A 14503-nucleotide genomic window follows, 5' to 3' on the forward strand; every position below is an offset into this window, starting at 1 on the left:
AAACTGAAACGGATCATACTGCTCAGTACCCGTGTCCTGTCCGTGCTGTTGCTCTTGCGTCCCCGTCCCACGTGCACTCAAGATCCAGTCAACGCGCACCTTGTCACCGATTGCACCGCAGGAAAAGAATGTCAACGTGCTGCATATCGAGTCTCGCAAGTCTCGCGTCAACCCGACACAGCACGAGATCTTCGTGGGCGTCGACTGCGACCAGGGCACCATGAACGACGTGGTGCACGCGCTCCAACACGAGGTGGACTGCATCCAGCTCAGGGAGTACTACTCCTCCAAGGGTCAGCTGCTGCTGCAGGACGGCTCGCGCGAGGGCTGCTGCGACACCCCGACACCGCCGTCACCCGCCGCCGTCCTGCGTGGCGGTCCCACCCTGGCACCCGGCGAGTCGCTCTGCGTCGACGACCTCCCCGGTGAGACGCTACGAATGCGCGCATGGTGCAATTTCAAGCATACGCTGAGAAACTAAAGGGGCAACCACATGCGCACAACATATAGAGCTTGCACCTGAATCCAAGGATGCAGCCTTCTCAGCTTGCTAGTTCCTAGAGAAGGCAGCCATGATGAGGTCAGTGCACCACATCATCAAGCGTACATCGTTTTGCTTTTATGCGGTGACTCTTTTTCCACCGGATTATCAGTGTTATTGATTTGTCAGTTAGCGCTTAGTGTCGCTTCATCGTGCTGTCATGTGTCTTGTTTATCGAGCTTCTCGACATGCTACTACCCTAAGACGGCAGCCGCGATGACGTCAATGCAATCCATCAATTTATGCGATGGCGACAAGCGAAGCGACTGGCGGGCCCTGTCCTGCGGTCGCATCGCAGTGTGGTGTAACCACATGGACGCGATAGTCCGAAATGAAGCAGCGACACATTCTTATTGTTACCCGATTAAGTAAAATTGTACGCTATTAGAAATATTCTGAACTAGCCGCGATGCAAACATCTTAACAAGGTTGTACTAGATACAGTTATAGTACGCCATCATCGCCAGTGAAAAAAGTGTTCCACGTAGCCAGTGTGAAATGTTGTGGCACCATCTGGTATATTCATAGGAATCAAACCCTCTCGCGGCTCTCGGTGGCGTCTCAGGCCTAACTGCGTCAAACCAAGAGAAAGAAAGGCAGAGAAAAAGAGGCAAGGAAAATGTAGGGAGGTTAACCATACGCACGTCCGGTTTGCTACACTGCCCTGGGGGAAGGGATAAATGGGTGAAAAAAGATAAGGAAGGGAAGAGAGAGAGAGAGCACTAGTCGCAAGCGCACTGGAAGTAGCACACCAAGTCTACAAACGGTCTCACGGACCGATTTCAAATACTGCAACATCGTCTTTGTTGCTTTCTGCGCCAGCGGCGTGCACGTCCATGGTCAAAGAATTTTTGGCTTCTGAAAACGGTCTTGAATCTAGCCGGTTTAATGCAGTATGGGTAGAACAGCGCAGGACGTCTTAACAATAACAAAGCACAGGACATGTCCAGTATTTTCTTTGTACCCGCAGGAGTCACACGTATGTGTCTTATACATTCCTATGCGGAACGAGCATGATTTCGGGAATGCAACCCCGACAAAGAGGTGACATAACAACGGTGCAATGCATCGGAGCGGGAAATTCGTAATGGCCGTTGCAGCTTTAACGAAGGATCAATTTTATGTATGTGACACTTCGGGGAACAATTATACTGGCAATATGTGTGCGTAAGTTGTGTTGCAGCGTCAGTTCTTGATATAGTGGGATAGGAACCACTCGGGTTCCTTCATGGGCCGGCGGGGCTTCCTCTTCGCCGAAGTCATTGCCAGTAATACCGGTATGTCTTGGAAGCCACTATAATATTATGTCATGTTCTTTGTCACGGACTTGATGGCGATCATTTCTTATCGCTTGTACCAACTGCTCGTGACTCCTCTGTCTTAAGGCAAACTGCCAATCCTGAAGGGCTGCCTTTGAGTCGCAAAACATCACACATTTGCGTAGTCATTCCTGTTGGACATGTTGCATGGCAGCACGCAAGGCAGAAAACTATGCCACCGCAGATATTCTTATATGCATTGATTTAAATTTCACTGTGACTAGCATAGCTGTAATGACAAAGGCTCATCTTCAAGCAAACAGCTGATCTTAACAATACGTACAAATCATTACCTTCGTTCTCAGCGCAAGATGAGACCGAGCGAAGTCTGATATCACCATTTATTTCTTGCTGTCCCGACTGAGCAGAATAAAAAGCGAGATCAGATCGAAGTTGGTCTCGACATGTTTCTCCTACGAGAGCTCCCTGGGCGTATGTCATAACATCCTCATGGGATGTTTGAACCTACGTGAATTTTTGTAGTAAACGCTACGCTTAATACACGACACGTACCCATGGGAAAAAAGAAAAAAAGACTAGAAGGGAGCGCCAAGTGACAGTTCTTAATCGCAGTCATACAAAAATGTAAAGGAAATGCTCATGGGAGTGAGGCCCTCACCATGCGATAGACAAGCGGCAATGTTCAGCCACCAAGTGCGCGGAGAGTATTGGTGAGAGTATAAAATGGAGAGCGGGTGACGAGGGCCGATCGTCATGAGGGCATCGCTATTCGCTGCCAGGTACTATACAATGCCCCGAAAGGTCCTGCACAACGTGGCAGGGCCTACTTCCCTAAGAGTCAACGTGGATATAGACTCCGTAGAGTGCGAGAGGCGGCGTCGGAGGATGTTGCCTTGCGAAGTCTCGATGCTGGCGTCATGCTCCACCTAGTATTTGTCACTACCATCCATACACAGCAAATCGTTTAATAGGTCTTCGTTTTTATCGACACTGTTCCCGAAATCGAGACAGGAAGCATCCGGAGCAGCGAACGAGCAATCTATAGTATACTGCTGAGAACTGCTGCCCCTTTTGCTTCCTCCACTTTCTTGTCCTGTATTTCCCGTTCTCGCCAAAACGATGTCTAAACATGGCGGTCATGACGTGTTTCCGGCTCCCGCGATCGCTTCCGGAGCTTGCAGTACGACCTTCGAGATTGGCTTCTATCACTCCAAAGGAGCCATCGTTGTGAGGCGTAATTTGGACGAATATCACGACTAAAGCTGTCGCGAGCTACGTGTATCGGCCGCCACAGTTATCTGTATTTTGATAAGCTTGAGATAAACTCAACTAAATTAGAGTTTGCTTTTCGCATTTTCATACTGAAAGGTAGCGATAACCAAAACATCTGGAAAAGTTTTTTTTTTTTGCTCATTAGGCTTGAATGCAATGTGTAACGCGAGACGGGTTGCACGCATTGTTTAACGCTTGGGCGGGGGGGGGGGGGGGGGGGGTGGAGAGACTGCCACTTGAAGACTGCCAGTCTTTCTTTCCTCAGGCAATCTATTGTAGTTTCTTGAATAAGTTAAATCATATAATACTGATAACTGAAGACTAACTCCCTACTTCTGCTTCTTTTCCCGTAGAGTTCGCTGGTATGCCGTGGTTTCCGCGCAAGATTTCCGACTTGGACAAGACTTCCAACAAGGTGCTCATGTACGGAGCGGAATTAGACGCCGACCATCCGGTGAGCGACACATCTCGTTAAAGTGGAATTAAACGATGCGCCTAAAACTTCCATCGAATTCATTCGCGTCTCCCGAGTAGAGGTAAAATGTGGGCAAGTGAAAAAAATACTTGAAATTGCCGCACCATCGAAATATGGCAAAATTAAAATTGTCGATTCAATAGGAGATGGCTTCGAGACAAAAAATATAGTGTTAGTTTATTCCGTCTAATTCAACTGCTACAAGGATAAAGTGACCAGACAACAGCATCCCAACATGGGTTGCAAAGAAAGAACAATAAACACCTTCGTATGTACAAAACCAGGAACCTTTTAAGCCAATCCGGTTTTTGGAGTTCATACAAGTTGAACCATTGTGCTGATATTTTCGCGAAGTAACCCATGATTACCCTCAGGTCCAGGTCTCCATATCAAACTGACCTTCTCGACAACCAAATACTACGTAAGCCCAGAAGAATTATTTTCCTCTTCTTCTTCTTCTTCTTTATCGGGTTTTACGTGCCAAAACCGGTTCTGATTATGAGGCGCGCCGTATAGTGGAGGGCTCCGGATTAATTTTGACCACCTGGGGTGCTTTAACGCGCACTACAACGCAAGCACACGGGTGATTTTGCATTTCACCTCCATCAAAATGCGGCCGCCGCAGGCGGGATTCGATCCCGCGATCTCGTGCTCAGCAGCATTGTTAATTTAATAATGTCTTCGTCGTTATCTGCTGGTAAAAATCTAATACCGTGTAGTTGTCTCAAGGGACCTTCGGAAACTCAAGGCACCCACACAAGACAGCCAAGGATGAAAACACAACGCCACGCAGGAAATAAATAGGTGACAAAGTTCGAGCGTTTTCTGGCTAGAGTGCCATAGAGTGCCATAGCGCAAGGTAGTGCAGACGTGTGCGCCTGAAGTGAACATAGCAGATATACCACAAAGCACTTGATATACCATAGAACGCAAAGGCTAGAAAATATTTATTTATTTACAATGAAATAATTTTTATATTGTTCTCTTCACCAGAGAAATTTGTAACAGCTAGTTAGATATATTGTGCGTTCATGTCATATTTAGTCATTCGAGTCTGCTGCTATTCACCATCTGCCTCCTGAAGTGTGATGTGAAACGACATCACATCCATTTTTTTTCTGTGTCGCTCGTGCTGCAGGGCTTCAAGGACCCGGAATACAGGCAGAGACGGATGTTTTTTGCTGACGTTGCAATGCAATACAAATAGTAAGTGTGGTGGACCCCCGAATTTATTCTTGGGAAGCAGTTGTGAATAAAGCAACCTTGAAAAGCCATAAGTTTCCGAATACACTACAGCTTCCAGACATAGAAATCGTTTTTATGAACTGGTTTCCGACAGTTTACCCATAAAGAGTTCAGCAATAATCCTCGGTTGCCTTGTCTAAGGAGAACAGTGGCGCTTTTTTTTCGAACAAATACTGCGGCAAAGGTCTCACTCTGGGACATAACTACCGTTGACACTTATGACTCCTGCTCTTGCGCCATAAAATCCCAGATCATTATTTTATTAACATTTTCTGTGAATTTAGACTGGCATATCGGCACTGAACTTTTGGTGCGAAATAAAAATTTATTAATCATACAAAAGAGAGTTTGGCCTTCTTTACTTGAGTAATATTCAAACATTTTCCGTATCAAATTAGTTTTAAAGTAGTGCTTTTCAAGGATATTTTACCAGTCCTTATTTATTTAGTGTTGATCTTTGGTGTCCCCCCCCTCCACCCCCATTTTTTGAACAGAAGGAAAAAAAGCTACCGCTACAATTCGGATGGCGGTTTGGACACGCTAGTCAAAGTTCATGATGTGATTGCAGCGTAAAGTGCCGAAGTGCGGGAAGACACGTGCATGTTTAGAGGAAATGAGTGTGGTTAGCGGAAAAAAGAGCCCGCGCTTTTGAACCTGTGCACCTTAAATTGCAAGCTTTCGGACTCTCATTTTCGCCATTGATGTCATTTCAAAGTGTTGCTGCTGTTTTCTTGCACCTGCCGACATGCCCACGTGACTTGAATATCGTGTTCGATAATGCTCTTGCAATTTATTTTCCTATATAGTAATTTGGTCAATAAAGTTAATTTTTAGCGCCTATTGCTGTATTTCTTTCCACTAACCGCAAACCCATCTTGCTGCACTTCGGTGCTTTGCGCTGCATTCACGTCATGTACCGCTATGATAGATCGGGTGTTCAAAGCTGATTTGCGGAATTTTAAAAAATCGCCTGTGGCAGGTAGCATAATTTATACCGTTGTGCTGGGTTATTCGAAGAGGCGGACATTAGTAGCACGAGAAATCGAAACACATATTCAACTAATTAACAAAAATTGACTACTGAACTTCTTAGTTATTTACTTTACGACACATATTTCAATTTACGAATTGCAGCCGGTTTGCAAGACGCATTAACTTGAAATGAATTTCCAGGATGACACCAGTTTCGAGATAGTATTTCCCAAAGTGTGGGACGAAATACATGGGCGCTCAGGTTACTTTCGTGCATCAATGTATAAACAGCATTTTGTTAAGAAAAATAAGTGGAACCATAGCGGATTTTTGAGGAGATTTTGATGGTGCAAATCTCCAAACTGGTGCCATTCTGGAAATTAATTCCAAGTGAATACGCCTAACAAGCTCACCGGCTACAATTCGTAAATTACAATGTGTCTTAAGGTAATTACCTAAAGAAGTTAATTAGTTACTTTTTTGTTAATAAGTTGAATATGTGTTTAGATTTATCGTGCTACTAATGTCGGCCTCATCGAATAACCCAGCTCAACGATAAGAATTATGCTACCTGCCACAGGCGATTTTTAAAAATTCCGTAAAGCTTAATTTTGAACACCCGGTACTTCCCAAAGTGCGGGACGAAATAATGGGCATTCCAGTTACTTTTGTGTTTCAATGCAGAAAAGAGCGTTTTGTCAAAAAAAGTAAATGGAAGAACAGCGCATTTTTACAGCGAGTTTCATGCGGCATATGTTCGAACTGGTGTCATCTTGGAAATTAATTCCAAGTAGTATACATCGCCTTGCAAACTCACCAGCTACGATTCGTAAATTGCAATGTGGGCCGTAAAGTGATTATTTAAGAAGATAAATTAGTAATTTTTGGTAATCACTGGAATATGTGTTTCGATTTGTCGTGCGAGTAATGTCCACCTCAAAGAATAACCAAGTTTGTGCACCAGGATTAGGTTTTCTGCAACAGGCGACTTTGAAAAATTCCGTAAAACGTAAACTTGATCACCCCGTATATATACCCTTGTAAGGAGTTCATGTGGCCCGTTTTCCACTGTAATTGCCGGGGTAATTCCCTCGCGATGACGTAGGCTTTTCTTGCTCTACGCAATTACAGTGGTTCGCCGATACCACGGGTGGAGTATACCCTCGAAGAACGTACCACGTGGGGACGCGTGTTCCGGGAGCTCAGTCAACTCTACACGACCCACGCCTGTTCAGAGTTTCTGGAGAACTTTCGCCTACTCATAAAATACTGCGGTTACAGGTAAAGCTAAGCTGCCATTGCGGCCTCGACGGTCTTTCAGTTACAAGTTAATGGTCGAACCTATGTTTTCAGTTTTCCGTGCATGTTCTCTCGACGGTCAACAAGGCGTCGTTGCTTTTCGGGTTTCTTTGATTGCAGAGAGGACAACATACCACAACTGGATGATGTCAGTCAGTTTCTGAAATGTAAGTTTCAAAACTCTGTACTCGTAACAGGCGTCAAAATAAAGGATACAGTTTCGAGAAACCCGGAACACGTAAAATCCGCGTTCACCTCAAAAACAGTTCCAATCTCTTTCAGGCAACAGTTTTTCCTAATTATGTACAAGATCCTCACAGTGCACTCCACAATAGTATTCTTAATCCTTCATACTTCACATGTCATTGCATGTACGTTTTCCCCCCACTTAAAATAACTGCACGATGGTAAAAACCTTTGTTATATTTATTTATAATCATCATCCCCACTTTATCAACATTCAAAGGCAAAAAATGGGCCTTACTTATGGAGAGATGTATATGAAAACGAAACAAGTAGTCCAAACTTCAACTGATGTAAGAGGTAAGAAATTATGACAAAATCACTTTTCATGTACTTACGAGGTGCAAATATTCACTGTGCGAACATGTTCCTTTCGACAGAACTGCAAAAGTGAACATAATATACTATTAACTCGATCACGTAGCTACAAGGCGTATAAACCTCAAAAGTGTTTAGCTCGCATACAAAACAGCGAAGCAAGCAGAACGAAAACTTTGCAAGAGGGGTCTCTTATGGCTGATGTTTAGGTGGCTCGCAAACGCCCACTCATATGCTTCTTTATTAGGAAAATTATGGAACATTTATTAGCAAAGATAATGTAAAGGAAAATCAAAGTTGACGAAAAAAAAACAACTTTCCGCCGGTGAGAGCCGAACCCATAACTTCTGCTTTACGCGGAGATTGATAAGAGGAGCACGCAACACACAGCCTAACGAGTTAAGTACACAGTTTCAGTGGCACATGCTGCGATTTCGCACCGGCAAGTTCATCCGGCATCTTGAGGCACACGTGTCAAGCTCCTACCTTACATCCGCGTCCGAGGACGTAGGAACGCATGTGTCCTTCGCAACGCACATGGCCAAAAACAGACCTTGGCTGGACGCAACGGACTAAAGCAAACATTGATGCAACACGTCTGTTATCGTTGGAATTTTCCTGAAATCTTCGTGGCCTCCTTACTAGACGACGTCAGTGTATTTCAAATGCACCCTCAAACTGTCATATCACGTCCTGGCCAGCGCTCCATGGTTCCCTGTAGTGCATTGTACAGATGTTTTACAGTGATAGAGGAGCAAAAGTGAAGAGCGCGACATGCTCTTTACTTCTTTCTCTGTCCTTGCAGATAGAACAGGGTTTCAGCTGAGACCAGTGGCAGGTTACCTGTCGGCCCGTGACTTTCTGGCGGGCCTCGCATTTCGCGTGTTCCACTGCACGCAGTACATACGCCACAGCTCAGATCCATTCTACACGCCAGAGCCGTAAGTAGTTAGTTCTTTACGAACTCCTGTAACTCGTAACAATTTTGCTGGTGCTTATCGGCGATGCACAGAATGGTTACCACATGCTGTCAGACGTCGTTTCCTCACAGAAACAAATTTAGAGAATCTACATGTTCACAGACCACTTTTGCTTTTTCTGAGATTTCTCCCTTTGGCAATGCGAAATTTACTACGTGTTTCTGCGACGACTGTCTTAGGTCAATAAATATATGGGAGTCCAGACAATGTAATCATTTTGTTGACTAAGCTTCATGCGTGCCAATGGTTGTCGTTAAAATTGGTATCACAAATTACTAATCATTATTATCAATTAACAAGGTTTACACACTTACCAGTGCTATGTATTAGGTGAATAAATTGCCATAATACTTCATTATCAATAAATACTGATTTACAATAGCTAAGCAATTAATATCCCTCTTACCACCCACTTTCTTGCGGTTTGTTTTGATTCTAATTTCTTATGCAGAAATGAAAGTCGGGCATCGTGTCCTCAACAAAATAAGAACCAGCTCGATCTTTCTAAGAAATGCAACGGGGAATGGGGCCAGGCCAATTGGCGTTCTGTGGTAGTAAAAATCACAGCACGCAAGTGGAAAAGGACAAGAATAAAATTGTCACACCGGAACTGTTTTCAAACCACGCAGACCCATGTTCATTAATGAAGTCTTCAATACAGGAGAGCAATTGTTTTTGCAGGAAGCGAAGAATTCTCTTCATGTAAAAAATGCTTTTACGTAAAGAGGGTGAACTCTAATTTTTCTTTTTTTCATTCGTACCTTTCTGTAACTCCAGAGATTGCTGCCACGAGCTTCTGGGTCACTGCCCGATGCTGGCCGATGCGAACTTCGCACAATTCTCACAGGAAATGGGACTTGCCTCCCTCGGTGCTTCAGACGATGAGATCGACAAGCTCGCTACGGTGAAACGTTTAAGATTATTTTTTGTATTACACTTGCGTTCCTGTCTGCGCTGTTTCTATATCGAGACAAAGCTCTTATGCATAGCACATCTAAATGTGCGTTCACTAAGTTGCTTGAGTGCTTGAGGTTTAATAAACTATATGCATAAGTTTTCAGACTTGCTATAACAAGAATTACAAAGCGAAAGAACAACTGTTTTTTTTTTGTCTTTGATATCTCTCCTACATCCATTTGCTTATCTCTCATGCTGTTTGTTGGTAGCAAACCATTTGATTCTTATTTCGAGCAGGCCATCTTAATGTGACGGGCACCCGAGATCGCTAAACATCAAAGTTAATCTTATTTGCGTCACTGTGTCAACATACTGATCGAGAAAATAGTGTCTGCGTTGTACAGATCACCGTGGCTCAGTAAAAGAATTTGAAACCTTCTGCAGGAAGCGTTAATGTTCGAAGCCCTTCAAGCGTTTTATTCTATTTTGCTTTGTCAGGTCTTAACAGTTGTACTTGCTTTCGAACTGTCTCCATGGTGTTGACGGTTCCTTCTTAGATCTCCATAATTATAAGATGCAACTTTTCTCCTAAACTCTGGAAGTTCCATTAGGTTCGTTTCAACAAGCAAGCCACCATGCAAAGTTTCAAGAAAAGTGCAAGCGTCCATTAACCGACGTTTATTACTGTTCAGTAGATAACATGTGAACGAAAAGATAAAGTAGCCCAATAACAATTACGAGTGTCATATCAGGTTCTTTGTTAACAAACAAAACTACATTTAACTACCGATAAACAATTCAACGCTGTCTGTTTTGCTTGCTAAATATTTCGAGGCTGTATCACCTGACAAGGCACTCAAGACGAGATACAAAGGCTCTGAGCTACAGAATTAGGTTTTCCACAAAGCTGCGCGCAGTAATTTTCACAATATCAGAATATTTAGCTGCATTGTTACCGTAGTACTGATAGGCTACTTTTTCTATTATGTCACTCTTGACATTTTTTGCTTTCCCTCTATTGCGACATTTCCTGCAGTGTTACTTTTTTACGGTGGAGTTCGGATTGTGCAAGCAAAACGGAGAAATGAAGGTGTACGGGGCTGGTCTGCTTTCTTCAGCGGCAGAGTTACGCGTAAGTATATTTTAAATAACTAAAAGAAACAGAACAACAATTAATATATTAGCTCTATTTTTTAAAAAAACTAAGCTGTATATAGAATTCTTATAAATGGCTTCACCCCCGCCATGCCAGTGGTTGGCTTGCATCCTCGAGAAACATTCGGTCTCGTGTCAGCAGTCGACATTGGCGACAAAGGAGAGGTTTCTCGCGCATTAAATGCACGGGAGGTCTCTCTCTGTTTTCAAATAAAAATAAACGAGCACCATGTTCAAAGCACAGGCAAGTCTCATATTTCCTCGTGTAGGTTACAGCAAAAGTGATTTGTTAAGTTTAGATTAGCAGTAAACAAAAAGTGTTGATAATCTGTGGGCTTCTGCAAGGGTGCACTGATATGGCATGATATTATCTTTTCGCCTCGATAAATACATCAGCCTACGCTGTAGCCAACACCGGAAGCCTTCTAGGTGTTCCGTTTGTATGTGGCGAAGCAGTCTACAGACTTGGTTTTATGGCTGCGAAATAGATATAGATATATATATGTAATATATATAATATAATAATAATAATAATAATAATAATAATAATAATAATATACATAACTTGCCCGTTCGGCTAATGAGTCTATTACTGTATATATATATATATATATATATGTATATATATATATATATATATATATATATATATACAATATATATATATATACATATATATCGTTCATGTCAGATGTGCAATGCTACCTCTATGTCAGGACGCAAAAAATTGTTAATTTCCTCTATAATAAAACAACAGTCACCTTACATTCTACGGACGGAAGTCCATAGCGGATACTATGTAGACAGCACGTGGATTTATGGCTTTACACTATCTGTCGACTAATCTCTAATAGGCTTCTGCAAAGAACCAGTTTGTAAATCTATGGGCAGCAAAAGGTGAAAAGATTTGTTCTAGAAATATATACACACACAGTAATAGACTCATTAGCCGAACGGGCAAGTCCATGTGAAAACGCAAATTGATTCGTAGCGAATATTTGGACAATCTGTAGAGTCTAAGTTGATTTCGGGAAGGAATCCTTCAGGCAAACTCTGCTTTTTTTCACTTGCAGCACGCCCTTACGGACAAAGCAAACGTGCTGTCGTTTGACCCGGCTATAACAATTGAGACTGAGCCGATCATCACGGCTTTCCAGAACGTCTATTTCTACACGGACAGTTTCAACGAAGCGAAGCTGCAAATGAGGTATGGTTGTACACTACAGAATACTTTGTTTCTTTTTAATTGACACTAGCAAAACATAAATTATCATAGTGAGTGATCATAGGTGAGTGCTGCTCCGTTGCACTGGGACTGAGAAAGAAAGTTACTAAAAAAGTAAAACAAAATAAGCGGTGGGAGTTTTTGGCAGGATCTAAAACCCCTGTAATATACTGCAAGTAGGTTTAATTTTATTTAAAACGAGTTCAACTAAACGACAATGTGATTAACCGAATGTTAGATGGGGGATATAAATCATGCTGTTAATAAACCTTTCATACCCATTCAGATGAGTTTGTTTAACTCCACGGCATCGGTTCCAAGAGTTTCGGGTATACTTTAAATGTCAGAGATTTAACGTTCAGCACACCACCTCGCTGGCGAGCATGCTGTCACCATATTCGGTATTGTACGAGTTGAGAATAACGCTAATTCGACGCGAGCCACACTTTTAAATCAGTCTCACTCTGCCATCTCTTAGTCAATCGATTACCAACTAATCTCCACAAAACTGATCAACCGCGACCGCGACCCATATATAAATCAAACAGAATTCCTCCGCTACTGGGAATCTGAAAGCTTAGGTGAAACTGCAAAACGTCGAACCCTGTCAACCGGTAAATCATTCGGTTCATTCTGTGTGTTCTCTGTTCTTGTTGTGCACTTCTTTTTATGTGTGTGTGTGTGTGTGTGTGTGTGTGTGTGTGTGTGTGTGTGTGCATCAAATATCCAGCTTGCGCTTTTTTTCAAGTCCATTCCCGTATTTTCTTTCTCAGGGAGTTCGCCAAGACCATCAAGCGCCCCTTCGGCTTGCGCTACAACCCGTACACCCAGACCGTTGACGTCCTCACCAATACCCGCAAGATTGCCAACATAGTCAGCGAACTGAAGGGAGACCTCTGCATCGTCACCAATGCCCTGAGCAAATTAAGGGTGTCTGACACGGAAAATCCCAACCGCTAAGCATTCTAACATACCCGATCACTTGGCTAAGAGTTGACAAATAGAGAGCTTTAGCTGGCCGTATACGTATAAAGGGGGCTTTCGTATTAAATCGTTACCGTGACGAGTCAGCTCAATACAGAAGACATGAACTGGAGCAGAAGCACTGGTTGTGGCATCTTGCGCCTCTGCTTTCAACCAGTGTGCGTTAGAACATGGCCTTCAAGATTGGCCGGCTCTAGCGGATACCGCGCACACTGCAGATTTCGAAGGCCATACTAAAAATATCGCGCTGAACAAAGTTGGCGTGTTAAAATAAAAAATAACCGAAAAACCTTGCAGATCATTACGTCACCGCCGAATCCTTTCTAACAGCAAATAAGTATAGTTCCACCAGTCAATGCAGCGAGAATTTGGCATGCCATTTCTCAACGCAGCATGCAAGATTTCTCGGCGGTTTTCATCCACGTCTCCCGCAGCACAATATTCTGTTAACGGCAATAGGTATACGGCTGGCTAGAACTCGTTAATCACACAAATTAAGCACGGAACAGTCGAAAGAAGGTGAGGCTAGGAACTTGTCCAGTGCTTTCTTCAGTTTTGTTTGCACCCTGAATTCACGTCATTTTGTCTCTGTTCGCTTACTTACCACTATTACCCGAACAACAAACAATAAAGCTTATTCACTCGCGTCTTTCACACCAACAGCTATAGGTCGAGAAAATGTGAATTTAAAAGAACAGTTGCTAGAAGTTCCTCGTAGTCAAACAATGTGAGCTGACTAGAGCAATGTATTTAACTTCGTGTCACAATGGGGGGAAAAGTACGCACGACCAATGCGGTTAAAGGCAGGAAAAAGTTAGCTATTTAGTGATAGTGTGTCAGTGATCTTCCGAAATCTTGCGACACGTTGCATCTCGTTAAGGAATTTTTTTGAGAATTTGTGTGACAAAACGTCATATTCTGATAAAAGATTGAATGGCATTTGTGCACATATGATTTCCCATTATTTGTTGCTAAAATAGTTTTAAAAAACAAATGTAGAAAACATCTGATACGTGTACGTTTTGTTTGACCAGGCAATACACCAGCCAGCCGTAATGTGAAAGCGGCTTACAACAAACTCTAAGAGGTTGAGAGGAAGCTGTAACTCTTGGTGAACTCCTATTGTCCTCTTCAAATACATGTAAAACATAGAAATGCTTTCGTCAGACAACCGCTGTACCAATTTGAATGAATTTTGTTACATTTGAGAGAGAAAGTTAAATTATAACATTTCTAGCAAGCACAATTTTGATTTAGAACTTTTGTTTCGCATAAATTGCAGGAAATGAGTACGATAAAAACAAAAGCACTAAGTTTTCAGATTTGTAACTATGCACCAAGAACAAACATCGCAGTTATGGGAGTTGCATCTGCTACAGCATGTAAAGCCCACCAACTTGATCTATGGGCTTACCATTAACGCAAGAGAATTACGTGTTCACAGAAGTTTTCCAAAAGTCCTCGTCATAAATTGATAATATATTGGATAGCGGTGTGAGACGCCTCAATTTTGCCCACTTCAGGTCAATTATTAGGAGTAGTTTAGAGAATTGTGATATCGTTCTTATTGTTGAGTTGCAGAGCATGAAGTCTGGTAGATAAGATTTTTTTGCAATT

The 14503-nt window shown here is 42.7% G+C and overlaps 1 protein-coding gene across 1 annotated transcript; it reads left to right on the forward strand.

Annotated features, from left to right (window-relative positions):
• The first annotated feature begins 205 nt into the window (after nucleotides 1–205).
• Nucleotides 206–13125, forward strand: LOC119465379 (tryptophan 5-hydroxylase 1). The gene is made up of 10 exons (XM_037726166.2): nucleotides 206–293; nucleotides 3447–3547; nucleotides 4707–4774; nucleotides 6917–7066; nucleotides 7205–7251; nucleotides 8451–8586; nucleotides 9403–9529; nucleotides 10559–10654; nucleotides 11751–11884; nucleotides 12676–13125. The coding sequence occupies exons 1-10, from the start codon at nucleotides 221–223 to the stop codon at nucleotides 12860–12862; spliced, it is 1119 nt and encodes a 372-aa protein (XP_037582094.1). The 5' UTR covers nucleotides 206–220; the 3' UTR covers nucleotides 12863–13125.
• Nucleotides 13126–14503: the final 1378 nt, after the last annotated feature.

This window comes from Dermacentor silvarum, chromosome 9 (genome assembly GCF_013339745.2).
Source record: "Dermacentor silvarum isolate Dsil-2018 chromosome 9, BIME_Dsil_1.4, whole genome shotgun sequence".
Lineage (NCBI taxonomy): Eukaryota > Metazoa > Arthropoda > Arachnida > Ixodida > Ixodidae > Dermacentor > Dermacentor silvarum.

Bases quoted from the DNA above. Each gene is read 5' to 3' on its own strand.
- LOC119465379 (XM_037726166.2), top strand. From the start codon at position 221: ATGAACGACGTGGTGCACGCGCTCCAACACGAGGTGGACTGCATCCAG. The intron at 9,530-10,558 runs GTGAAACGTTTA...CATTTCCTGCAG, and splicing joins AGATCGACAAGCTCGCTACG to TGTTACTTTTTTACGGTGGA. The intron at 11,885-12,675 runs GTATGGTTGTAC...TTTCTTTCTCAG, and splicing joins GAAGCGAAGCTGCAAATGAG to GGAGTTCGCCAAGACCATCA.